Source organism: Populus trichocarpa, chromosome 10 (genome assembly GCF_000002775.5).
Source record: "Populus trichocarpa isolate Nisqually-1 chromosome 10, P.trichocarpa_v4.1, whole genome shotgun sequence".
NCBI classification, from domain to species: domain Eukaryota; kingdom Viridiplantae; phylum Streptophyta; class Magnoliopsida; order Malpighiales; family Salicaceae; genus Populus; species Populus trichocarpa.
In genome coordinates this window covers 17892526-17912415 of record NC_037294.2, presented here as the reverse complement: position 1 = coordinate 17912415, position 19890 = coordinate 17892526, and the positions used below count along the sequence as shown (strand labels likewise).

At 34.1% G+C, this 19890-nt stretch overlaps 2 protein-coding genes and 1 long non-coding RNA gene across 9 annotated transcripts in view; all 3 read left to right on the top strand.

The window, feature by feature from the left end:
- The first annotated feature begins 4204 nt into the window (after positions 1-4204).
- On the top strand, positions 4205-8284 carry LOC7474394 (acyltransferase GLAUCE). The gene is made up of 2 exons (XM_002316138.4): positions 4205-4702; positions 6785-8284. Exons 1-2 carry the CDS (start codon positions 4241-4243, stop codon positions 7667-7669), a joined length of 1347 nt encoding a protein of 448 aa, XP_002316174.4. The 5' UTR covers positions 4205-4240; the 3' UTR covers positions 7670-8284.
- A 5975-nt stretch (positions 8285-14259) lies between these two features.
- Positions 14260-19890, top strand: part of LOC7474393 (protein HEADING DATE 3A) — a 38081-nt gene continuing 32450 nt past the window's right edge. For 2 of the 7 annotated variants that reach the window (XM_002316137.4, XM_052456125.1), the window contains exon 1: positions 14260-14306. Coding sequence is in view for 5 of the 7 variants with exons in the window: in XM_052456117.1 (XP_052312077.1) it covers positions 14328-14525; positions 14652-14713 (260 nt within the window). In the remaining 2 variants the exon portion in view is untranslated. Of the gene's footprint in view, positions 14526-14651; positions 14714-19890 lie in introns of all 7 variants that reach the window. The other 5 variants (XM_052456121.1, XM_052456124.1, XM_052456118.1 and 2 more) reach the window with 3 other exon arrangements.
- LOC18102675 (uncharacterized) lies at positions 16454-17468 on the top strand. The gene is made up of 3 exons (XR_002984072.2): positions 16454-16591; positions 17071-17116; positions 17200-17468. It is a non-coding gene; the product is annotated as an uncharacterized LOC18102675 (long non-coding RNA).

Sequence of the window (19890 nt, the reverse complement as noted above, 5' to 3'; positions counted from 1 at the left end):
AGAAAATATCCAAAATTTTGAAAGAAGATGTGTTAATGATCAGAAAAAAAATATATATATATATATATAGTATCCTCCAGTAGCATGGTGCAGACAATACCCGTCTAACGATCATCTCACCAGATTGATTAGAAAGTCTATCGATCATCTCACCAGATTGATTAGAAAATTTATCGAGTGATCAGGTTTTGGAATCAGAGACCCTTAAATGAGACGATTTCCTCTGAATAAAGCTGTTCAGTTCGTCAGGGATAACGAAACTTACTCGACATACAGAATCGGGTAAAAATATATACATGCCATTAAAGACTAACTTATCCTTGCCCAATGTTTTCTTTCAATACCCTAACTTGATTAACTGTGTCCATATAATTTATTTGGCTACAATATTGCATAACTATTAAGGGTGCTACGTACTATACTAAGCAGAAAATTATATGGCGTGGGTTTTTTCATTGTAGTCCTGGACATAGTTAATGGTTCGAATGCTACAATAAAATTATCATTTTATTCTTTAATTGAAAAAAATAAGTCTTGTGGGTATTTTTGGTCTTTTCTATAGTCATGTTGGATATTAAAAGGTAAGAATATCATCGTGTACTCTTTCTTCTGGTATAGTGCATGATAGTGGTTGATAGGTGGTTTGTCATTGATGATTGTTTTTTTTTCTCTATCTTCTAGATAAAATACATATTTGTTTTATTTTCTTTTTGTTTTTTAGTTTTTATATTTTTTATTATTTATTTTTATCATCGACTCATTTAAAAAAGATTTTTATATTTTCAATCTAGTTCTTAAATTATATTTCAAAATATATATAAATGAACTAGCTAGGTTCTCATATATCACATTCCCAATTTCGTGGCATGTTTATTTATGAAAAAGAGGTTGAGACAACTTGAGCGGTGAGGATTCATCGAAGAAGTTTTCATTTGAAGTAGCAAATGTCTCGACACATAGAGATTAGTTTTTGATCAGTGTCCTGTAATAAAATAAATAGATACATATGTTTGATTGAAAAATAAAGATAAATATATTTCAGAAATAAAATCCTGTATTTTTTTAAAATTAAAAAAAAAAAAGCATGGAGAGATGTACTCTCAATTCTTACGGTTTACTTTCGCTAGTTTTTCAATTCCAACATCGATCTCCATTCGAGCAGTTGAAAACGATCAAGCTGCCTCTTTCATACGGTGATCATTGCACAAGAAGTTGCATTTATTTATAATCAAGGAAATAGTACAGAGATATTAATAGCTGTAATGGTTCGTGGCAATGACTGACTGGCTCCTATTCTAGCTGTTCTTGATGGTTTGATCAAGAAAAGTGATTCATTCATTAAAGAAACGAGTAAAGAGATACTTATTTCTTAAGAAACGATCTGTGAGCTTCAGAAGCCCAGATGCTAAACTGTCCTCGTCACCCATCAATTATACAATTCAATCAATCAAGCTTGAAGAAATTGAAAGGCTAACTGTTCACATTAAAGCCGAAAATGTAGCTGGCAAGCATTAACGAAAGGGTCTCTCTGTTCTTGGTGGTGGCAACATCCAACTTGTGATGAACTGCCCACTCTGTAGAGTCCAAGCAATGCTCCCTCTTCCAGTCCCTCTCTGTCCACCTACGGCTAATTAATGTGCGAGCCCCACCGCGAGGAATTCTGAACATGCTGCTGGGTGACTACCGTCGCAGCCCTAACTGCAATGGAATGGAATTGAGTGTTTTTGGTCTACGAGAAAAAGTTACCTAGGAGAATGGAATTATGACAGTTATGATCAGATGAACCCTTGTCAGCACTCGTGAAAGGTGTCAGCACTCGTTAAAAAATTAAAAAATAAGAAAAAAAAATCGAGTCAATCCAAGTTGACTTGTTAAATCCATAACCCGTGTTAAGAGACCTTAATAACCCTATAAAAAATTAAATTGAAATAAATTATGAATCTCAATTTTCAATTAATCTAGTGTTAAATGATAAAATTTAAAAAAATTAATACAAAAAAACAAATCTATAATTTAAATAATAAAACTGAGATAATTTCATAAAAAATAAATAAATAAACAATATGAATTGAATCAGGTTACATTACCAAACTCCTAAGATATTAAATTAAAATAATTTTATATAAAACAAATAAAAAAAAAACACAACCCATAAAATATTTTAAAAATAGCACATGTTCATGGTTTGCTGCTCATCCCATTAAATTGAACTATTAGTAACAATATCAAAAAAACTACACAAGCTGCGGTGTACGAAATAGTACAAGCTATATGTGTTTTTTCAAAAAATTGATTCAGCGTGGCAACCTATATATTGCCTTGTTTTTTAAAAATACAATCTAACAGGTTAAGTTGTTTTTAGCAAAACAACCTATAAACATATATTATTTTTTAAAATATTTTTTTGAGTTTTGCTTGAATTGTATATTGCTGGCATGTACAACTATCGTTTTATATATATATATATATATATATATATATATATGGTATTGTAGTTCAATATGTTTTTTAATTTTTTAAAATATATCAAAGTATTTTTTTATATTTTTTTTCTTTACATCAATATATCAAAATAATAAAAAATACTAAAAAAATTAATTTAATATTTTTTAATAAAAATATACTTTTAAAATGCACCCAAATAAATTGAAAACATAATATTAATCCCCGTTTGTTTTTATGGTTGTAAAGTGCTTTTGCAAAAAAATTAGTTGTTTTTCTTCAAATTAAAATTTTTTAGTATTTTAAATCGTTTTGATGCGTTGATTTTAAAAATAAATTTTAAAAAAATAAAAAATATTATTTTTTAAAATAAAAAATATTTTTACAAAGATAAATATAATAATTTGTTTACCAGGAAAATCCAAGACGAGCACGTTCTCCTCACAATTACTACAAGCAAAAGAAGGACCGTCGTTTTGAATAATTTTAAAAGGGGAAAATAAAGAAGCAATTGAGCACAGAATTGCCTGCATTTGAAAGCCCTACTACATTTTCCGATTAGCTCAGTACATGTCGGCTGGCTGGCTGCTACGTGCTGTCAATGGGTTGGGCATCCCTCTAGTCTGTTCTTGTGGCTTGCTGCCTAACAAGAAACAACCCATGAATTCAATCCCCACCCCCACCAAAAAAGAAAAGAAAAAGAAAAAGAAAAAGAAAAAGAAAAAGAAAAAATGGTCCAATTTGAACCCAAATTTCACTTGTCCAACTGTTGATTAATTTGGTTAACTGGATCTGTCACCTAATTAACCCAATATAATTTGATCAGAGGTTTATTCTCCCATTTTCACATTTAGTTTTCTAAATCATTGTTTATTTTTGTGTTTGAAACTATGTTTTGATATGATTTAAAAGTATATTTAGTTTAAAAAAACATTAAATAAATATTTCTTAGTGTTTTTTTATGTTTGTAATGTACTATTATAAAAAATTTTATTTTAAACTTTTAATCAAAAAATACATTGAAATAATATTTTTTGTTTTTCAATGTATAGTAGAGATTGTTTTAAAAATGATTTAAAAATATATAAAAATTAAACTTTTTAATGAAAATATATCAAATAATATATTTTTTAATTTTTTTTATATCATACATCAAAATAATCTAAAAATATATAAAAATTAATAAAAAAAATGTTTTAAAAACACATGCCAAGCAATAACTTATTTCCTTGCTTCGTAACTGAGCTAGGAAACTCAACTGTCCACTCTGAAAAGAAACTCATTTACACCGACAATATTAAGTGACTAATTTATAATTACACGACTTTAGCCTTTCTTGGTCCCCTTTATCGTGTGGTTGGAGTTCTGGCGTGATTCCCCCCTCCGTTCTGGTTTTCTTTTTTTTTGACAGATTGCATTATATTAACCTAATTGTACTGTTCTATAATATATTGCCTGATACTTGTTGAGCTGAGATGTTACAGCAATCCAATGCAGACCCACATTTATCTCTTAAATCTACTTATCAACCACTTCTTGAGTAGCAGCTAGCTACTCGATTTGTTTATCTACAAGCTCATTTATAAACACTGATGTATCATGCATATGCCAAAACCACAAAATCTAAGGGCAACAGCTTTCACGTATATATATTTAATGGCCGGTAATGCCCATTGGTTCACGTGGGATAACAACTGTCGAGCATCGATGAGAAACAAACATCTGTCGCCACTCCTGTATGGAATGTATATATACAGGGCACAGACCTTCACAAGAACCAAACCAAGCCAGATTGATCATGGGAATCCAGTGCCAGGAAACCCCTCCTCCCCTTCAAGACCTTAAGGTCACGATCCAAAACTCTTCTTTGGTTTTTCCAAACCATGAAACAGCTCAGAGGAAATCCATGTTCCTGTCAAACATCGACCAAGTGCTCAATTTCAATGTCGAAACAGTCCATTTTTTTGCATCCCATGAAGACTTTCCTCCTCAAACTGTGGCCGAGAAGATAAAAGATGCGCTTGAGAAGATACTGGTGCCATATGATTTCTTGGCTGGAAGATTGAAGTCGAACGCCAGAACAGGTCGTTTGGAGGTTGATTGTAATGGGGCTGGGGCTGGCTTCGTGGTGGCCTCTAGTGAGTGTACATTGGATGAGATCGGGGACTTGGTTTATCCTAACGCTGCTTTTGCTAAGCTAGTTGTTAACAGTTCGGATCATAGCTTGGAAAAAGATGGTAAACTACTGTGCATTATCCAGGTAAGGGTGTAAAGTGATTATAAACTAGCTGATACTGTTAATTTAGCTGCTTCTTTCAATTAGTCTCTCCTGCTAATGTGATCGATCGCCTAATTAAAATTCAAATTGCTGTCCAATTTCATAGAGAATTGAGAGACCCTAACTCGGACGTCCCGTGCACCGCTTCTCTTTGGAGTACTGTAGCTAATACCTCCTGCGAACCTAAATAATCAATGCCCCGCCGCTTTTTGGTTTGGAATTAATAAGTATTTTTTTTTAGGGTTGTCCTGTGCTTCAAAAATATTTTTATAAAAAATTAATTTTTTTATTTTAAATTAATATTTTTTAGTATTTTTAAATTATTTTAATACATTGATATTAAAAATAATTTTAAAAAAATATTATTTTAATATAAAAACACTCTAAAAAAATATCCCTTACAACATTCCAAAAAATAAACTAACCATTTATAATAAAATGTCCGTGGCATTCAGTGCACTAAAAAGAATATATTTGTCTTTATATAGAAACATGACTGTTATATTTATAAAATTTGAATTTAAATTAAAAAATAATAATTTATTATAAGAAAAAAATAGAAACAACCTAACTCTTCATGCTACATTTGTTTTGAATAAAATATTTTTCAATAGCAATGGTGGGGTAGAATGCTGGGGTGAGATGGCGGTGATAATAAAAAAGATAAAGGTGATGATGATGAAAAAAAAAAAGTGATGGTGAGGTAATCATGATAATGTTAAAAAAAAAGAAGATAATGATGGTAGTGATTGTTGTGAGATGATGATGGTGATAGAGGGGGTGGTCATGGTGAAGGTGAAAAAAAAAGTGGTGTAGGAAAAGAAATGGTGATGATGATGGAGGAGGTAGTGGCTAAAATAGCTTAATAATATTGCGAGTGAATTAATATTCATAAAATATTTTATATAATTTCATGAGTTGAAAATACTTTTCAATAAGTGATTAAGTTTAAAGGTTGATTATAAAATAATTTTTACTTATCAATTTAAAGAAAATAAACACACAAATTTTTTTCTAGAAAATGTTTTTTAAAAATAAATACAAAAAAATCTAGAAAATATTTTTCTATAAAAATAGTTTGCACAAAACAAGTGGTTAATATTTTACTCTTCTCACTTAATCCAAATTATTAAATTCATAATTAATTATGAGATTTTGAACATGACCGATCATGTTCCCTTATAAACAAAAAAAAATAAAAATCCAAATCCATGAATATCATATATGTTTGAGCATTATTTTGGCAATTTGATTAGCAATAACTGATCTAACTTCATTTAAAATCGAAAATTTGGTGTGACCAAATTCATAAATTTTAAGGGATCACGTGCAATTTTTAATGAGAAGAAAATTGGAGAGAAGCAAGGAGATGTGGTTCGCTTTTTTTTTTTTTATATATAGAAAAGATACATCTCCAGGTTTTGCCTGTGACTATATATATATATATATATAAGTTTTTCTTTTTCTTTTTTAATTTAATGCATAGAAAGTTCACCCAGAAATAGATTGCATAACATGGCCGCGGATTGCTTGACATCAAGCCAACTAATTTTAATATTAGAGTTAGCCATCACCTGCACATCGAGATTTTGTTGCCATTAACATACTAGCATATTCTTTGTTATTATTATTATTTTTATTTTTATTTTTTAAAAATATATTGGAAGACTCCATGGATCATGCATGGGTTGCACGAGGACAGCCCTCTCCCTTCATGAATCTCACCCTACGAACCCGAAACCACCAAACGGAGATCCTGACTCTTTTGACTTTCACATGCATTGGTTCGATAGGATCAGGCATATTAGGGTCTGGGTAACCTTTCGGCCTCCACGATTCTATCAAATACCGAAGGTATTTTTTCCCTCGAGAATTGGAGAACTTGAAACACATTTATAAATGAATTTGAGTGTGAAAATTATATGGTCTCTAAATATATATGTTTTGATTCAATTTCCAGTCGATTCTTTAATGAATATTTAAATTGAGAATAAAATCCATTATACGAATGAATCTCCTAAAATGCTTATAAGAGGTTAATTTATGTATCTCCTTAATTTACAGGTAACATCATTTAAGTGTGGTGGTTTTGCAATGGGCATATCAACCAGCCATGCAACATTTGATGGGATAAGCTTCAAGATCTTCTTACAAAACTTGGCTGCCCTAGCTGGTGGCAAACCCCTGGCGGTCACTCCCTGCAACGACCGTGAACTACTAGCAGCTCGATCTCCACCACGTGTCACCTTCCCTCACCCTGAATTGGTCAAACTTCAGACTCACCTGGGGCAAGAATTGAATGCTCCGGTCTTTGATGACGCCCAAGAAGCCCTAGACTTCAAGATTTTCCGGCTAACTTCCGGCAACTTCTCCGACATGAAAGAGAAGGCCAAGACAAGTCCAAGCGCCCGCGTTTCTGGGTTTAATGTGGTGACTGCTCATATTTGGAGATGCAAGGCACTGTCACAATCGGAAGCCCAGGATCCCGATAGAGTGTCAACAATTCTCTATGCTGTCAACATTAGGCCAAGACTGACCCCTCCTTTACCAGAATCATATGCTGGAAATGCTGTGTTAACTGCCTACGCAAATGCTACGTGCAAGGAGCTGCGAGAGGGGCCAATCTCTAAATTGGTGGAGAGAGTGGCAGAGGGTTCAAAGAGAATGACTGACGAGTATGCGCGGTCTGCTATAGATTGGGGTGAGATTCACAAAGGATTTCCGCATGGAGATTTCTTGCTATCATCTTGGTGGAAATTAGGATTTGATGAAGTGGACTATCCATGGGGGTGCCCCAGGTACAGTTGTCCTGTGGTGTACCACAGAAAGGATATTATCTTGCTTTTCCCGGATATCGATGACAAGAATAGCGTCAATGTTCTGGTTGCCCTGCCCTGCAAGGAAATGGAAAAGTTTGAAAGCCTCTTCCACAAATTCTTATCGGCTTGAATTTTCCGCATGAAAGTTGAATTTCATATTAATAAGTTGGATAATATAATAATCAATACCTATAGTTTGCTTGCTGCTAGATTGTGCTATCAGGGATAAAGGAAGAAGGAAGAAGGAAGAAGGAAGAAGGAAGAAGAATTACTTCCGACGACGACGGGCAGTCAATCACTAATACACACACACACGCACCGGGTTTTTTTTTTCTTTTCTTTTTTAATTTTAGCGTGTTGTTATGTGTTTTTTTTTATCGCTTTCTGAATGTAAAGTGAATATTATCCAAAGAAATGTTTCGCCAGCTGCATGCGTGAAATATTTACTGATTGTGGAGAAAAATGATTTGTAAAATTAGAAAAATAATCGGAATGGAATTATAAGAACAGAAAAGGAATCATTTGGCAGTGGTAATCATGATCTGCATGTACTAGGCAGGGGTTGAAGATTGATATTTCCTATCGCAGTAGACAGGGCTATGAGATTGGAGTGACAACAGAGGAGTACTGGAAGATACCTTTCCCACACCTGAGTTTGCTTGGTATGCATCAACTCAGTAATGTAATGATGCATCCACATATGGATTGAATACAACCAGTGCAGAGACAGCGATGTTTAAGAGAATTGGGTGTTATGATTTGATTGATTTAATGAGTCCATGTTCTTTACAGGATCAGCCTTGAATTGAGAGAGGTGTATTCTTTCCGTCTATAAATGATGGTTCATGTTAGATGGGTTAGATACGGCAGATGCTACTTAGAAAATTAATTTCATGTAAAGCCAGAAGCTAGATGCAGGAGTAATTTCTAGGTAATTTGCTCTTGAAGATGTTCTGCTACGGTGAGCCTTGAGGGAAAAAAAAAATGGAGTGTATGAATGGGAAGTGGCAAGGGGCCTCTTCCATCCATAGCCCACTGTAAAGCGACCCACATAGTTAAATATTAGGACCTGCCATCTTGTGTAATTGGGCTATCCACGAAACGCCCAAAGATTCTCACGACAAGTCCGTCAGCAGGTGGTATGCTCCTTTAAACCCTGGATCGGAGCACTTGGGTAGTGTTTCATTATTGTTTTTGGAATAGAATGACGGAGACAATAGAGATACAGAAGATCAGACAGCAAAAGAGATGGAAATAAAATTATATTTGATAGTGATGTATAAGATAGTATGTATATTTTGTATTTTGTTTAGTTGTGATGAAAAAAATATAATAGAATATGAAAAACAAATTAACTTTAATATATTTTTTATCAAAGTTTTATATATTTTTTTAAATAATTAGATATTATTATTTTTTCATTTTAGTTTATATTTGGTATTGAGATTAATAATATTATAATAATCCTAGTTATAAAACCAAAGCTAACTTTACCGGTTGACTTGGAGCTTGGACTAGTTCAACTTTGAAAAAAAATGAATGATTGACTCGGTCTTATCCGGTCAAAATTCCAGGTCAACCATGGATAAAACACGGATAAAAAACTTTCTATTTTTTGGGAAAAAATAATGGTCAAAACAAGGTTGCTTTGATTATTTTTTAATTTTTTTTGGGTTTGGCCTGGGTGGCCATCCTGACCAGTGACCTGAACTTTGCATCGGGTTGACTCCCGAGTTGGGTTTTAAAACTATATCAATAATCATTTTTATTCATTCATTGACTTGGGTCAACTCATGTTAACCCTTTTGACCCGTGAACCGGGCCCTGCCCCTATTGACCATGAGTTAGATTTTTAAAACTATGATAATACAAATTCTATAATTACATTATCTCGGATAAATCCCGGTTGACCTTCCTGATTTGTGACTCGATCTTGTCCTGAGTTGACTCCTGAATTAAGTTTTAAAATTTTGATAATAACCACTTTTATTCTATATTAACTCTGGTTAACACGGGTTAACCCCCATGACACATGACATGGGCCTTACCCTGGGTCGACGACCCCTGAGTCTAGTCTTAAAACTATGATAACAACCAATTTTCTCCTTACGTTGACATTAATCAATGGTCAAACTCACTCATGACATGTGCCTTGCCACGGGTCTACTACCGAATTTAATTTAAAACCATGATAATAATCATTTTTGTTTTTATGTCTACCGGGTCAGCTTAACCTGTGACCCGAGTCTCGACCAATGACCAGATCTTTGCCATAAATTGACTATCAAATTATGTTTTAAAACTATGATAATAAATGTTTTTATTCTTACAGTTTTAGTTGGACAATTTTGAAATATTATAGAAATAAAAATAATAAATATTATGCCTAGAGACTTGTCTCTCTAGTTCATTCTATTTTGATACTATATAAATTTACTCCAAAATTATTTTAAAAATAAATTTATTTTTATATATTTATTTCTTCAACTAAATATATATATATATATATATATTTTTTTTTTTCATCATAGAAGAATAACCAAAAGCGACACATAATTGACGCTGAAGTATGTGGTGGCCTTACTGGATGTTGATGTTGAATCGAGTGGTTTGAAACGAGGCCGGGTTTATCTGGGTCCAGTGTCTGTCCACTGCAGTGGACCAAAAAGTTCTCCGGAGCCTTTTGGGTTTCCACTTTCCAGCATGTCTTTTACTTTTTGATCAAAAAGCCACCATGCTATGCCACCTATGGGACAAATTTACCGAATTGACACAAGGGCAGATTTGGGTTTCCGGTATGTATTTTACTTTTGGATCAAAAGATTATGGGAAAAATTTATGGTAGAAAGTTATTATTTGAAAATAAACATCTACTTCTCCTTATCCATGGAGATAATTTTCTAAAAAATAAATATATTTTCCGAATTTGAATTCGGCCGTGACTTTTTAACCCCTTGGACTATCTTGAAACATTCACTCGTTGATTTCCTCGAGGAAGAATCTACAAGAGAGATGGCCTCTCTCTTTTGGGTATCAGATTCTTGACAAGATCGGATATCGTCATTGAATGTGGCTGACTTGTGCTCCCTCCTGCTATCAAATTTTACTTTATTCCCAGGTTTTAGCTAACTCCTTGATCTCTTGCTAAACACCACGCGTTTCATCAACTATCCCCTGTCCTAGTGGCGCCACCTTCACCTTGTTCTCTGTTGACGCCCCTCGACTCAACTCAACTCAACTCATCAACTCAGGAGGACAAGGTTGCCGTAAAGTATACATTTATTTTGGTGGGACGCTTCAGCTAGCTCATATATACTGGAGAATTGTTGAGTTGAGATTATGTTTTGCTGGAAAAAATAAAAATAAATCAAGGGATGTGGACGCTGTCTGAACATATATAGAGAAGCAAATTATGTTGCTGCTGTATAAGTTGCCAGTGTCGGGTTTGCACATTGTAACAAATAGCTACATTTTTCTCAAGCATGCATGGGCAATCTAGCTGTAGCCCATTTTCTCTGATCATGTTGTTGGTGGTGTCTTTTCTGTAGTGTTTTTTTTTTTTTTCTAAATTCTGTATTCCATTGTCCACTGTTGTTATATATTGTTGGTGGCGTTGAAAATATCAATAAACTCCCTCTCTATAATTAATAACAAAAATATAGATTTCACTGGTTTCATGGGCATAAATATATATGTATAGTATATCAATAAACTTGAGGCCAGGTAGATATCAAGTTTCAGGGTGAGTAGAACAACATTTAAATATACCTGTATGAAAACTCGGCCTTGTCCTTTTAAATTTGACTCGACCCGAGGTCATGCAGAGGTAGAGCAGTATTCATTACCTGTCTGAACTCGACTTTGCTCTTTGAGATTTTACTTAAACTTTACTCAAACCCAGCTTAAATATAACTGCTATATATAAAATATTTAAAATCATTCTGATTGGTTTAACAAGGCAATATATAAAATATTTAAAATCATTCTGATTGGTTTAACAAGGCATCTATTGATTTTGGGTATGCCGAGATGGAGACTGGCCGTGGCTTGGCAGCCAAGCAATGCATTTCCATTTTAAATATCACTGCTATATATAAAATATTTAAAATCATTCTGATTGGTTTAACAAGGCAATATATAAAATATTTAAAATCATTCTGAATGGTTTAACAAGGCATCTATTGATTTTGGATATGCCGAGATGGAGACTGGCCGTGGCTTGGCAGCCAAGCAATGCATTTCCATTTTAGGATAGTTCTCGTCGCTCGGAATAATGGAGTTATCAAGAAGAATAGAAAAAAGTGAAAGGTGAGAAAGAAAAGGCAACCAATGAAATACTCGTATGGATTTTCGAATATTGTAGCCAAATATATCCCCAACCCACATTATGTGAATTGGGTCCATACATGCTTTATGATTGGGTCCCGCAGTTTAGAGTGTGGCCTTAAAGATCCTTCCCGGAGGAGGAAGGGAGGGAGGGTCAGCTGTCCTCATCTGTTTTCATATTCGAGTTACGTGTATTCTTCTCATCTCGAGTTACCTTTCATACTCTTTGTTGTGAATAGTGTCCGCCTTTGTACTTAGAAGCACCAGCATACTGTGGAGCACTGCTTTCCGTCTTTCAGGTAATTATGGTTTCTGATGCGGACAGATCATGCAGGCGTGGGGAGCCGTTGCCACTATATTGCACCGTGGCTGTTTCATGCTGGGTTGGTTGTTCAGAAGGCGAACATGGGATGCCCTATCAAGGTTTAAAACAATAAAAAAAATAATATGTATTTAACAATAAATAATATCAAGATAATAGATACTTAAGATTCGATGAATAAAGAATCAATAAGTTATAAATATATTCAAAATATGAGCCGTAGATATCGATTTTCATCACTAACAATTAGCAACGCGAAGATTCGTCAGATGTACACTCGCAATTTAAGATATAACTTGGACTAAAAATGAAAGCAAGGAAATATATATATGGTAGGAAAATTTACTATCAAGAAAAGGATGGCTTAGAAAACTGGAAAGGGAAAAGAGATTAGTAAAGAAAATTAGTGATAGAAGGATTGCAAGAGCTTTCATTAGCAGCACTGTCTCTGATTGATAGGACTGATCATCTCAACCGCCCAACAGGATAGAAAAGAAAAGCACCTTTTCTTTCTCTTTTCCTTTTAATCCTTGGACTATTATGGTGAGTTATAGACTATACAATTACAGGTGACTTCCATCAAACTCTAGATTCCGCTCCGCTTTTCCTGTGGTTTGAACTTGACAAGGCAAATATACCGATCCCAGACCTTTCTTAACGACGGGAAGTCTCTGTCTAGCTATTTTTTTCCATCTTTCTATTGGTGAAACTGAGAAAAGGATTTCAAATTGTTTGGGATGACAAGGACCATGGAGAACCTTGCATGCAAGACTTGAATAATTACAGCACGTTAATTTGGGGGTCCATACGAATTGCAAGGATAGGTGGTGCATGGCACCCGCAGGTTTCCTGATGGAATTCTTAAGACGAATGAAGAAGACTGAAGACAGTCAAACAACATCGCCTCTGTAGCTCGTGTTGTCGTCCTGCCTGGAGAAGAAGCATATCCTTTGCAGAAAACAAATAAGACTAGGGGGTGTTTGGGAAGGGGACTTCTTAGATTGTCCGTCCCAGATTATCAAATCCTAAACTCTATGATTTATATATTCTAGAGAGTCATAATTAATTAATGCCGATATGATTAAAACATTAGCTGTCACATCATCATACTAGTTACTATTTACTTAGCTGATAGTAAATCGCATTAAGCAAACCATTAATCACCTTTTCCTGTAATGATTATTTCTTTCCTAACGACCGATCGAGCGATAGTTTATTATTAGGTTAAATTGTGTTCAAACCCTTGAACTCTTGTACCAAATGCAACTCGTACCTGAACAAGAAATTCCACCCCATCGGTCCCTGTACTATATTTTTGGATCGGTTTGATCCCATTATTAGTTTCGTGGAGATCTATCCACAAGATAAAAAAAACTTTGCACTTGGAAATCCCGTGGAACTTGAAAAATATCCCAGAACTCATCAAAAATGAAATTTGATACTTCTACTGCAAGATAGCTATTTTGCGAAAGAAAATCACTTTTTCTTATATGTTTTTAAAACGTTAACATTAAAGAAATTAACACAGCAATTCAACAAATACCTTCTTAGTTTTTTTTTGCCTAGAAGAACAAGAAAGTATCAATTATTCTTCTTGTATCCTACAAATTAAACTCAAGTTTCAAATAATATCCTGGCATTCTATCATCTTACGTACATACCTAGCTATGTTGGGTGTGTTTACACTAGGTAGAAGGGCTTCGAGTCCGAGATCCTTGCTTATTTTGAACATCGCAGGGAACTTGGTGTTGGGGTTGGAAAACGTGAATCTGGGTCTTTTTGAGAACAAAGACCACTAGACCAGGTGAAAAATGAAACTGGCCTTTGTTTAATTTTGAGAAAAGCGAAAAAGGTGGCCTCCTTTATTCTACTTGGACTCCGAATGCAATAGAGTTTCAGCCGTCGAGGCATCACCACAAGCCCAAAACGTCATCTAGGAATCCCCAAAAGAGAAGAAAAGAAAAATAATAAAGCAAGGTAGATTCTATTGACAGCATAGCAGTAAATAAAATAAAATATATACCACAAAAGAGTTTATAAATAGCTGTTGTATCTTCTTAAATTGTTGCAAAAAATCAACTAACATTCATCCAACAACTCAAACTGTATTTGCATACAGGTTGATCAGTGCTGTGCAAGAATGCCTAGGGATAGAGAACCTCTTAGTGTTGGCCGTGTTATAGGGGACGTGTTGGACCCCTTCACAAAATCTATCTCCCTCAGGGTCAATTACAATTCTAGAGAGGTTAACAATGGTTGTGAGCTCAAACCCTCTCACGTTGTCAACCAGCCCAGGGTTGATATCGGTGGGGAAGATCTAAGGACCTTCTACACTCTGGTAAGTCCCAACGATGTCATCCTCCTTAACGCAGTAATGTTTTTGTTTGTTAGTCATTCGTCGAGTATAATTTATTCTCTGGATTCTTTGAAACCTGATGAGCGGTGAAATTCACTTCTATCTTAGGTTATGGTGGACCCTGATGCACCCAGCCCAAGTAACCCAAACCTCAGAGAATACTTGCATTGGTAACTGGCCTTTCTCTCGCACACACACACATCCACCCTCTCGCGCGCGCGCGCGCGCGCACACACATCTGAGCAGTGAGATTCACTTTCATCGTAGGTTAATATATGGTACTGGACGCTGATGCACCCAGCTCAAGTGACCCAAACCAAAGAGAATATATGTATACCAAACTGGCCTCTCCCTCACACCACACTGTACGTATTTCAATCTCGCTATTCTAGCAGATCTAACACAAAAGTGCGAGTCAGAGGGGCATGAGAGCTTAGGCTATTAATTTAGATTGAAGAGATTCCCTGACATGATACCAAGGATTTTTTCGTCAAATGATCCGGATTTGGAATTATACTATCCTCTAATCTCAACATCCTAGATCTATACATGTCAATTTTAAACTCGAAAGACTTTCGTAAGAGAGCATGTAGAAGTACTTAATTTCAACTGGGATAGTTATTTGACAGATATACACCAGATTAAACACTGCATTTAAGGTGATGGTGAGTCCTTGGATGATTGTCTCGCAGACAAATGATCAAACCTGCTAATTATTTATAAAGCAACGTGTTTTTTTAGTGTCGATTTACTCCTATCGTTCTTTAATTAATTAGTTAACCTAACCGACCATGGAACTACTTAAGCGCTCTCTAAAAATGACTTCACCTGCACGTCGACGATTACTATGGCTCAACGCATTGTCCATTATCTGTTATTACAACTCGTAACAGTACTCTCATAGAATTATTGGTCTGGATGGGTGACTTACACTCATGGAAGCAAGTACTGAGCTGGGAAAAAGTTATATATATGCCATGCATTGTCCTTCATATATACCCATAAGATTACAAGAAGCCGAAGGCATACTGTAAATTCGAAGACCGTGACCTTTGTACTTCCCCCTGCTTGTGATTTTCTTTCTTGTTTGATTGACAGCCTGTTCCTTTCGTTGTTTTCTTTTTGTTCCATTTCTTCTTCTTTTTTCTTTTCGTTTCATTTTTTGTTTGAGTTGTCGTTTACTGGTGGCTCGGTGAGTGAAGCAAAACTGTGAAAGGGGGTCTTCCTCGGATTGATAGGATTTTTTTTAGGATGTCGGGTCCTACATGTACGATGATAAAGGGTAGCAATATCGAGCAACTTTTTGGTTCCTCGGAATTTACATATTTTCCTTTTCACTAATTTTTTATTTGAATACGGTCAAGAGACAAATCTTGTTTGCATGCCTTTAACTGAATAACCTTATAGCCAGGTCACCTTCATGTCAGAGCTTTACAACGTGCCATCAAATGATCCACTGTGCCGTGATGTATATAAATTATGCATGTGTTAATAGAGAATAGATTTTTAAATTCTCATGTAAAAATAAAAAATTATATGAAGACAAAGGTTTCATTTCCTTTCCTAACAATTTTGCCGTTTCGCTTTCACTGGAAACGAACAAATTAACATTATATTAAAAACAATGGTAGGCTGAAATGAAAAATATCAAATCAGCCCGTGCCTACAGCGCTCGTATATATATTAGTTATTAATTACTATAAATCTAAAACGCGCGGGAATTCCGCGCATGCATCCCCTTACATGTTACTTTAATTCAATGGATTATAATTGAGTTTTTAATCAGGTTAACCTGTTAGGTTAGCCTGCTCAACCCGCCATATCAGCTAAATTCAAGTTTTTTCTTTTCCTGTTTTTTTTTCAACCCAACCCATGGTTTGCAGCTTACTGTAATCTTTATGAATTTTCAGGTGTTTGCTATTCAGTCATGCTCGTAAAGTATGAATAAAGTGGTTGGATCACTGCATCAGAAATTCCCTTCTGTCTCAAAGTCGCAATTAAGAAACAAAGTTCGTGAGATGTCAGATTTTGTGGATAATCGTTGGCAGGTTAGTGGCTTCCTGAAATATTGTATCATTCCCATGTTATAGATGAGGATCTACCTGTTAAGGACACTAATATTGTTTTGATGATTGATAAAAGCTTTTGATTAATGAAATTATTTATGAACGTCTTTTAATAGTCTGGACCTCTGTTCAATGGTTCAATAAAAAGAAAGACCTTAGTTCAGTATCACTCAATTCTTCTTGGTTCACAGAATTTCACGTGCACGATTTAACATGGTATCTTATCTGGGATCTTACTTAACAGCTTAATTTATTAGGCTGAGATTGTTTTTTCACAGTATCCAATCTCTGCAAAAAATGAAGATTCTGAGATCCAATGCCTATTTGTGGCGGTTGGATGTGGTTGAAATAATAGATCAACCAATGGTATACCGGAAATTGAGTTTGAGTAAGGAATTATGATATGCAACCTCCCTAGAATGTTGAATCAAAGGTCTCAGTTTTTGCTATTACAAGTGCAGGTTAAGAAAGAAGTTTTGGACGGGGTTGGCGTTAGAATTTCACCAGGTATGTATGTGTTCATGTCTTCAGCGAGTTAAATCGTGCTGCGATACTCTATTACTAAAACCCTTGTTTTTTTTAATGAGCAGAAAAGGGCAGAGGATGAAAGACATTTCTATATTTCTCTTGAGAGGTGCTTGCCTCCTACTGCTAAAAGCTCGACTCCTAAAGGGTCCTCGCCTCCCTCGCTTAAACATGGTTTAGTTGCTGAGGGGCCAGCAAATCTGCACGGACAGCCACCCATAGCCTTCTTTTCTGGATCATCTTTGGCCTTTCAGTTTTTTCTCCTCTAAATTTCCCTATATTTTGGCCATTTTCTGTGGCATGTAATTACAAATCATCCCAAAAAACTCAGCATTAGTAAGGTTTTTGTTGTGAATCGTACAGTTGAATATAAGGTGATAAAACTTTTGGCTTAACCAATACCTTGATGAATATTCAAGTAGGCTAAAGACTGTCGTGAAACAATCTTCTTTGAAGACCAGACAACTCGTGTGTTCTAAAAAGGTTTTCACAAGACTAACTAATATTGTGTTTGAAATATGCATTTCGAATATAGATTTCGTGGGTTTTTCTCTCTAAAAGTCCATGGATGGTCTAGTAATATTCTACTGTATGTTATTCAGAAAGATACTAGTATTCTTGGTGCATTTAATAAAATTACCATATCAAATAATAAAAAGGAAGCTATCTGGGAGAAAAAATGATATTCGAATATATTATGTAATCACTAATTTATTTTATATAATAATTTTATTGATATTAAATTTTTATTAGCTTTATTGTATAAGTTTGTATTTAAGAATAATTAATTTATCAAAACTTCATATTATCAACTTAAAAAAACTCGTTCACATATTTCTAAACTTCTAGAAAAAAAAATTAACAATTCAACTAAGTATTCGGGCAATGTGATTTCATTACCATGATTTAATCATCATTTCCAAATTATATAGGGTAGAATATTCTTTTAGCTTTTCTGCATATTAAAATTACGTAGCTACTCCTGAAACAAAAAAAATAATTAAAGCTATCTTCTAGTTGATTTTTCGTACATTAAAATTACTTAATTACAAAAAAATCTACTAAATTATCTTTTAGGAGCTTTTCATCTTTTCATCATGGTTCTTTTAGTTAATATTAAGTTAACTTAGAGGCATAATTGCAGTTTCATTTTCATAAAATTATCGTCGCTTGCCCGAAGTTTTATCAGTAATTATTCGGCTCTTTGTACATTAGTGTTTGAAATTATAAACATAAGAGACAATGGGCAATAAAAAAAGTATTAAAAATAATAATAGAAATGCAATATAAAAGGAAAATAATTAATTGTAGGTTGCAATAACTACCTTTTTTTTTATTCTTAATTTAATTATTTCACATTAAGTTAACTTGAGATTGAGTTTAATGTTTTGTTTTGATTGATTTTATACGTGGCTCAAGCTATATTTTAACTTTATAAATCCAATTTCAAACTAAATTAAATATTTAATGTTTTTTTTCTTGAAAAACAATATCTTTATCTTAACTTCTTGATTTAATTCTTGGTTAGAGTTAATAAATTTATGTAATTTATTAACATGTATAATTTTTGAGATTTCCTTAAAAAGAGTTTCCTGTATCAGGTAAAAGTTTTGGAATCAGAAGCCCTTAAATGAGGAGATTTCCTCCTAATAAAGCTATTCAGTTCGTCAGGAATAACTAAACTTACTCAGCATACAGAATCGGGTAAAAATATATACATGCCATTAAATACTAACTTGATTAACTGTGTCCATATAATTTCTTGGGCTACAATATTGCATAACTATTAAGGGTGCTACGTACGTACTATATTAAGCAGAAAATTATACCGCGTGAGTTTTTTTGCTATAGTCATGGACACAGTTCATTGTGAAATGCCATAATAAAATTATTATTTTGTTCTTTGATTGAAAAGAATAGAAAGTCCTAGTTGTGAAGGTATTTTGATCTTCTTATCCTCCAATTTATTTTTTTTTATTTTCTAAAGTTTATTTTTAATTTTAATTTTTATATGGTTGAATTTTTTTCTTTATTGTATCTTTTGATATTTAATTTATTTGGGATTGAATTCTTATCGGCTTGAATTTTCCGCATGAAAGTTGAATTTCATATTAATAAGTTGGATAATATAATAATCAATACCTATAGTTTGCTTGCTGCTAGATTGTGCTATCAGGGATAAAGGAAGAAGGAAGAAGAATTACTTCCGACGACGACGGGCAGTCAATCACTAATACACACACGCACACGCACACGCACCTGGTTTTTTTTTTTTTTAATTTAAGCGTGTTGTTATGTGTGTTTTTTTTATCGCTTTCTGAATGTAAAGTGAATATTATCCAAAGAAATGTTTCGCCAGCTGCCTGCGTGAAATATTTACTGATTGTGGAGAAAAATGATTTGTAAAATTAGAAAAATAATCGGAGTGGAATTATAAGAACAGTAAAGGAATCATTTGGCAGTGGTAATCATGATCTGCATGTATTAGGAAGGGGTTGAAGATTGATGTTGCCTATCGCAGTAGACAGGGCTATGAGATTGGACTGACATCATAGGAGTACTGGAAGATACCTTTCCGACATCTGAGTTTGCTTCGTATACATCAACTTCTGTGATTCAGTAATGTCATGATGCATCCACCTATGCATTAAATACAAGCTGCTAAGCGGTGTTATTCAACTTATTATATTTAAGGTTTATTTTTTTAAAATTACTAGTTTGAATGTGAGTATGATGAATTTTAGAACCACCGGATG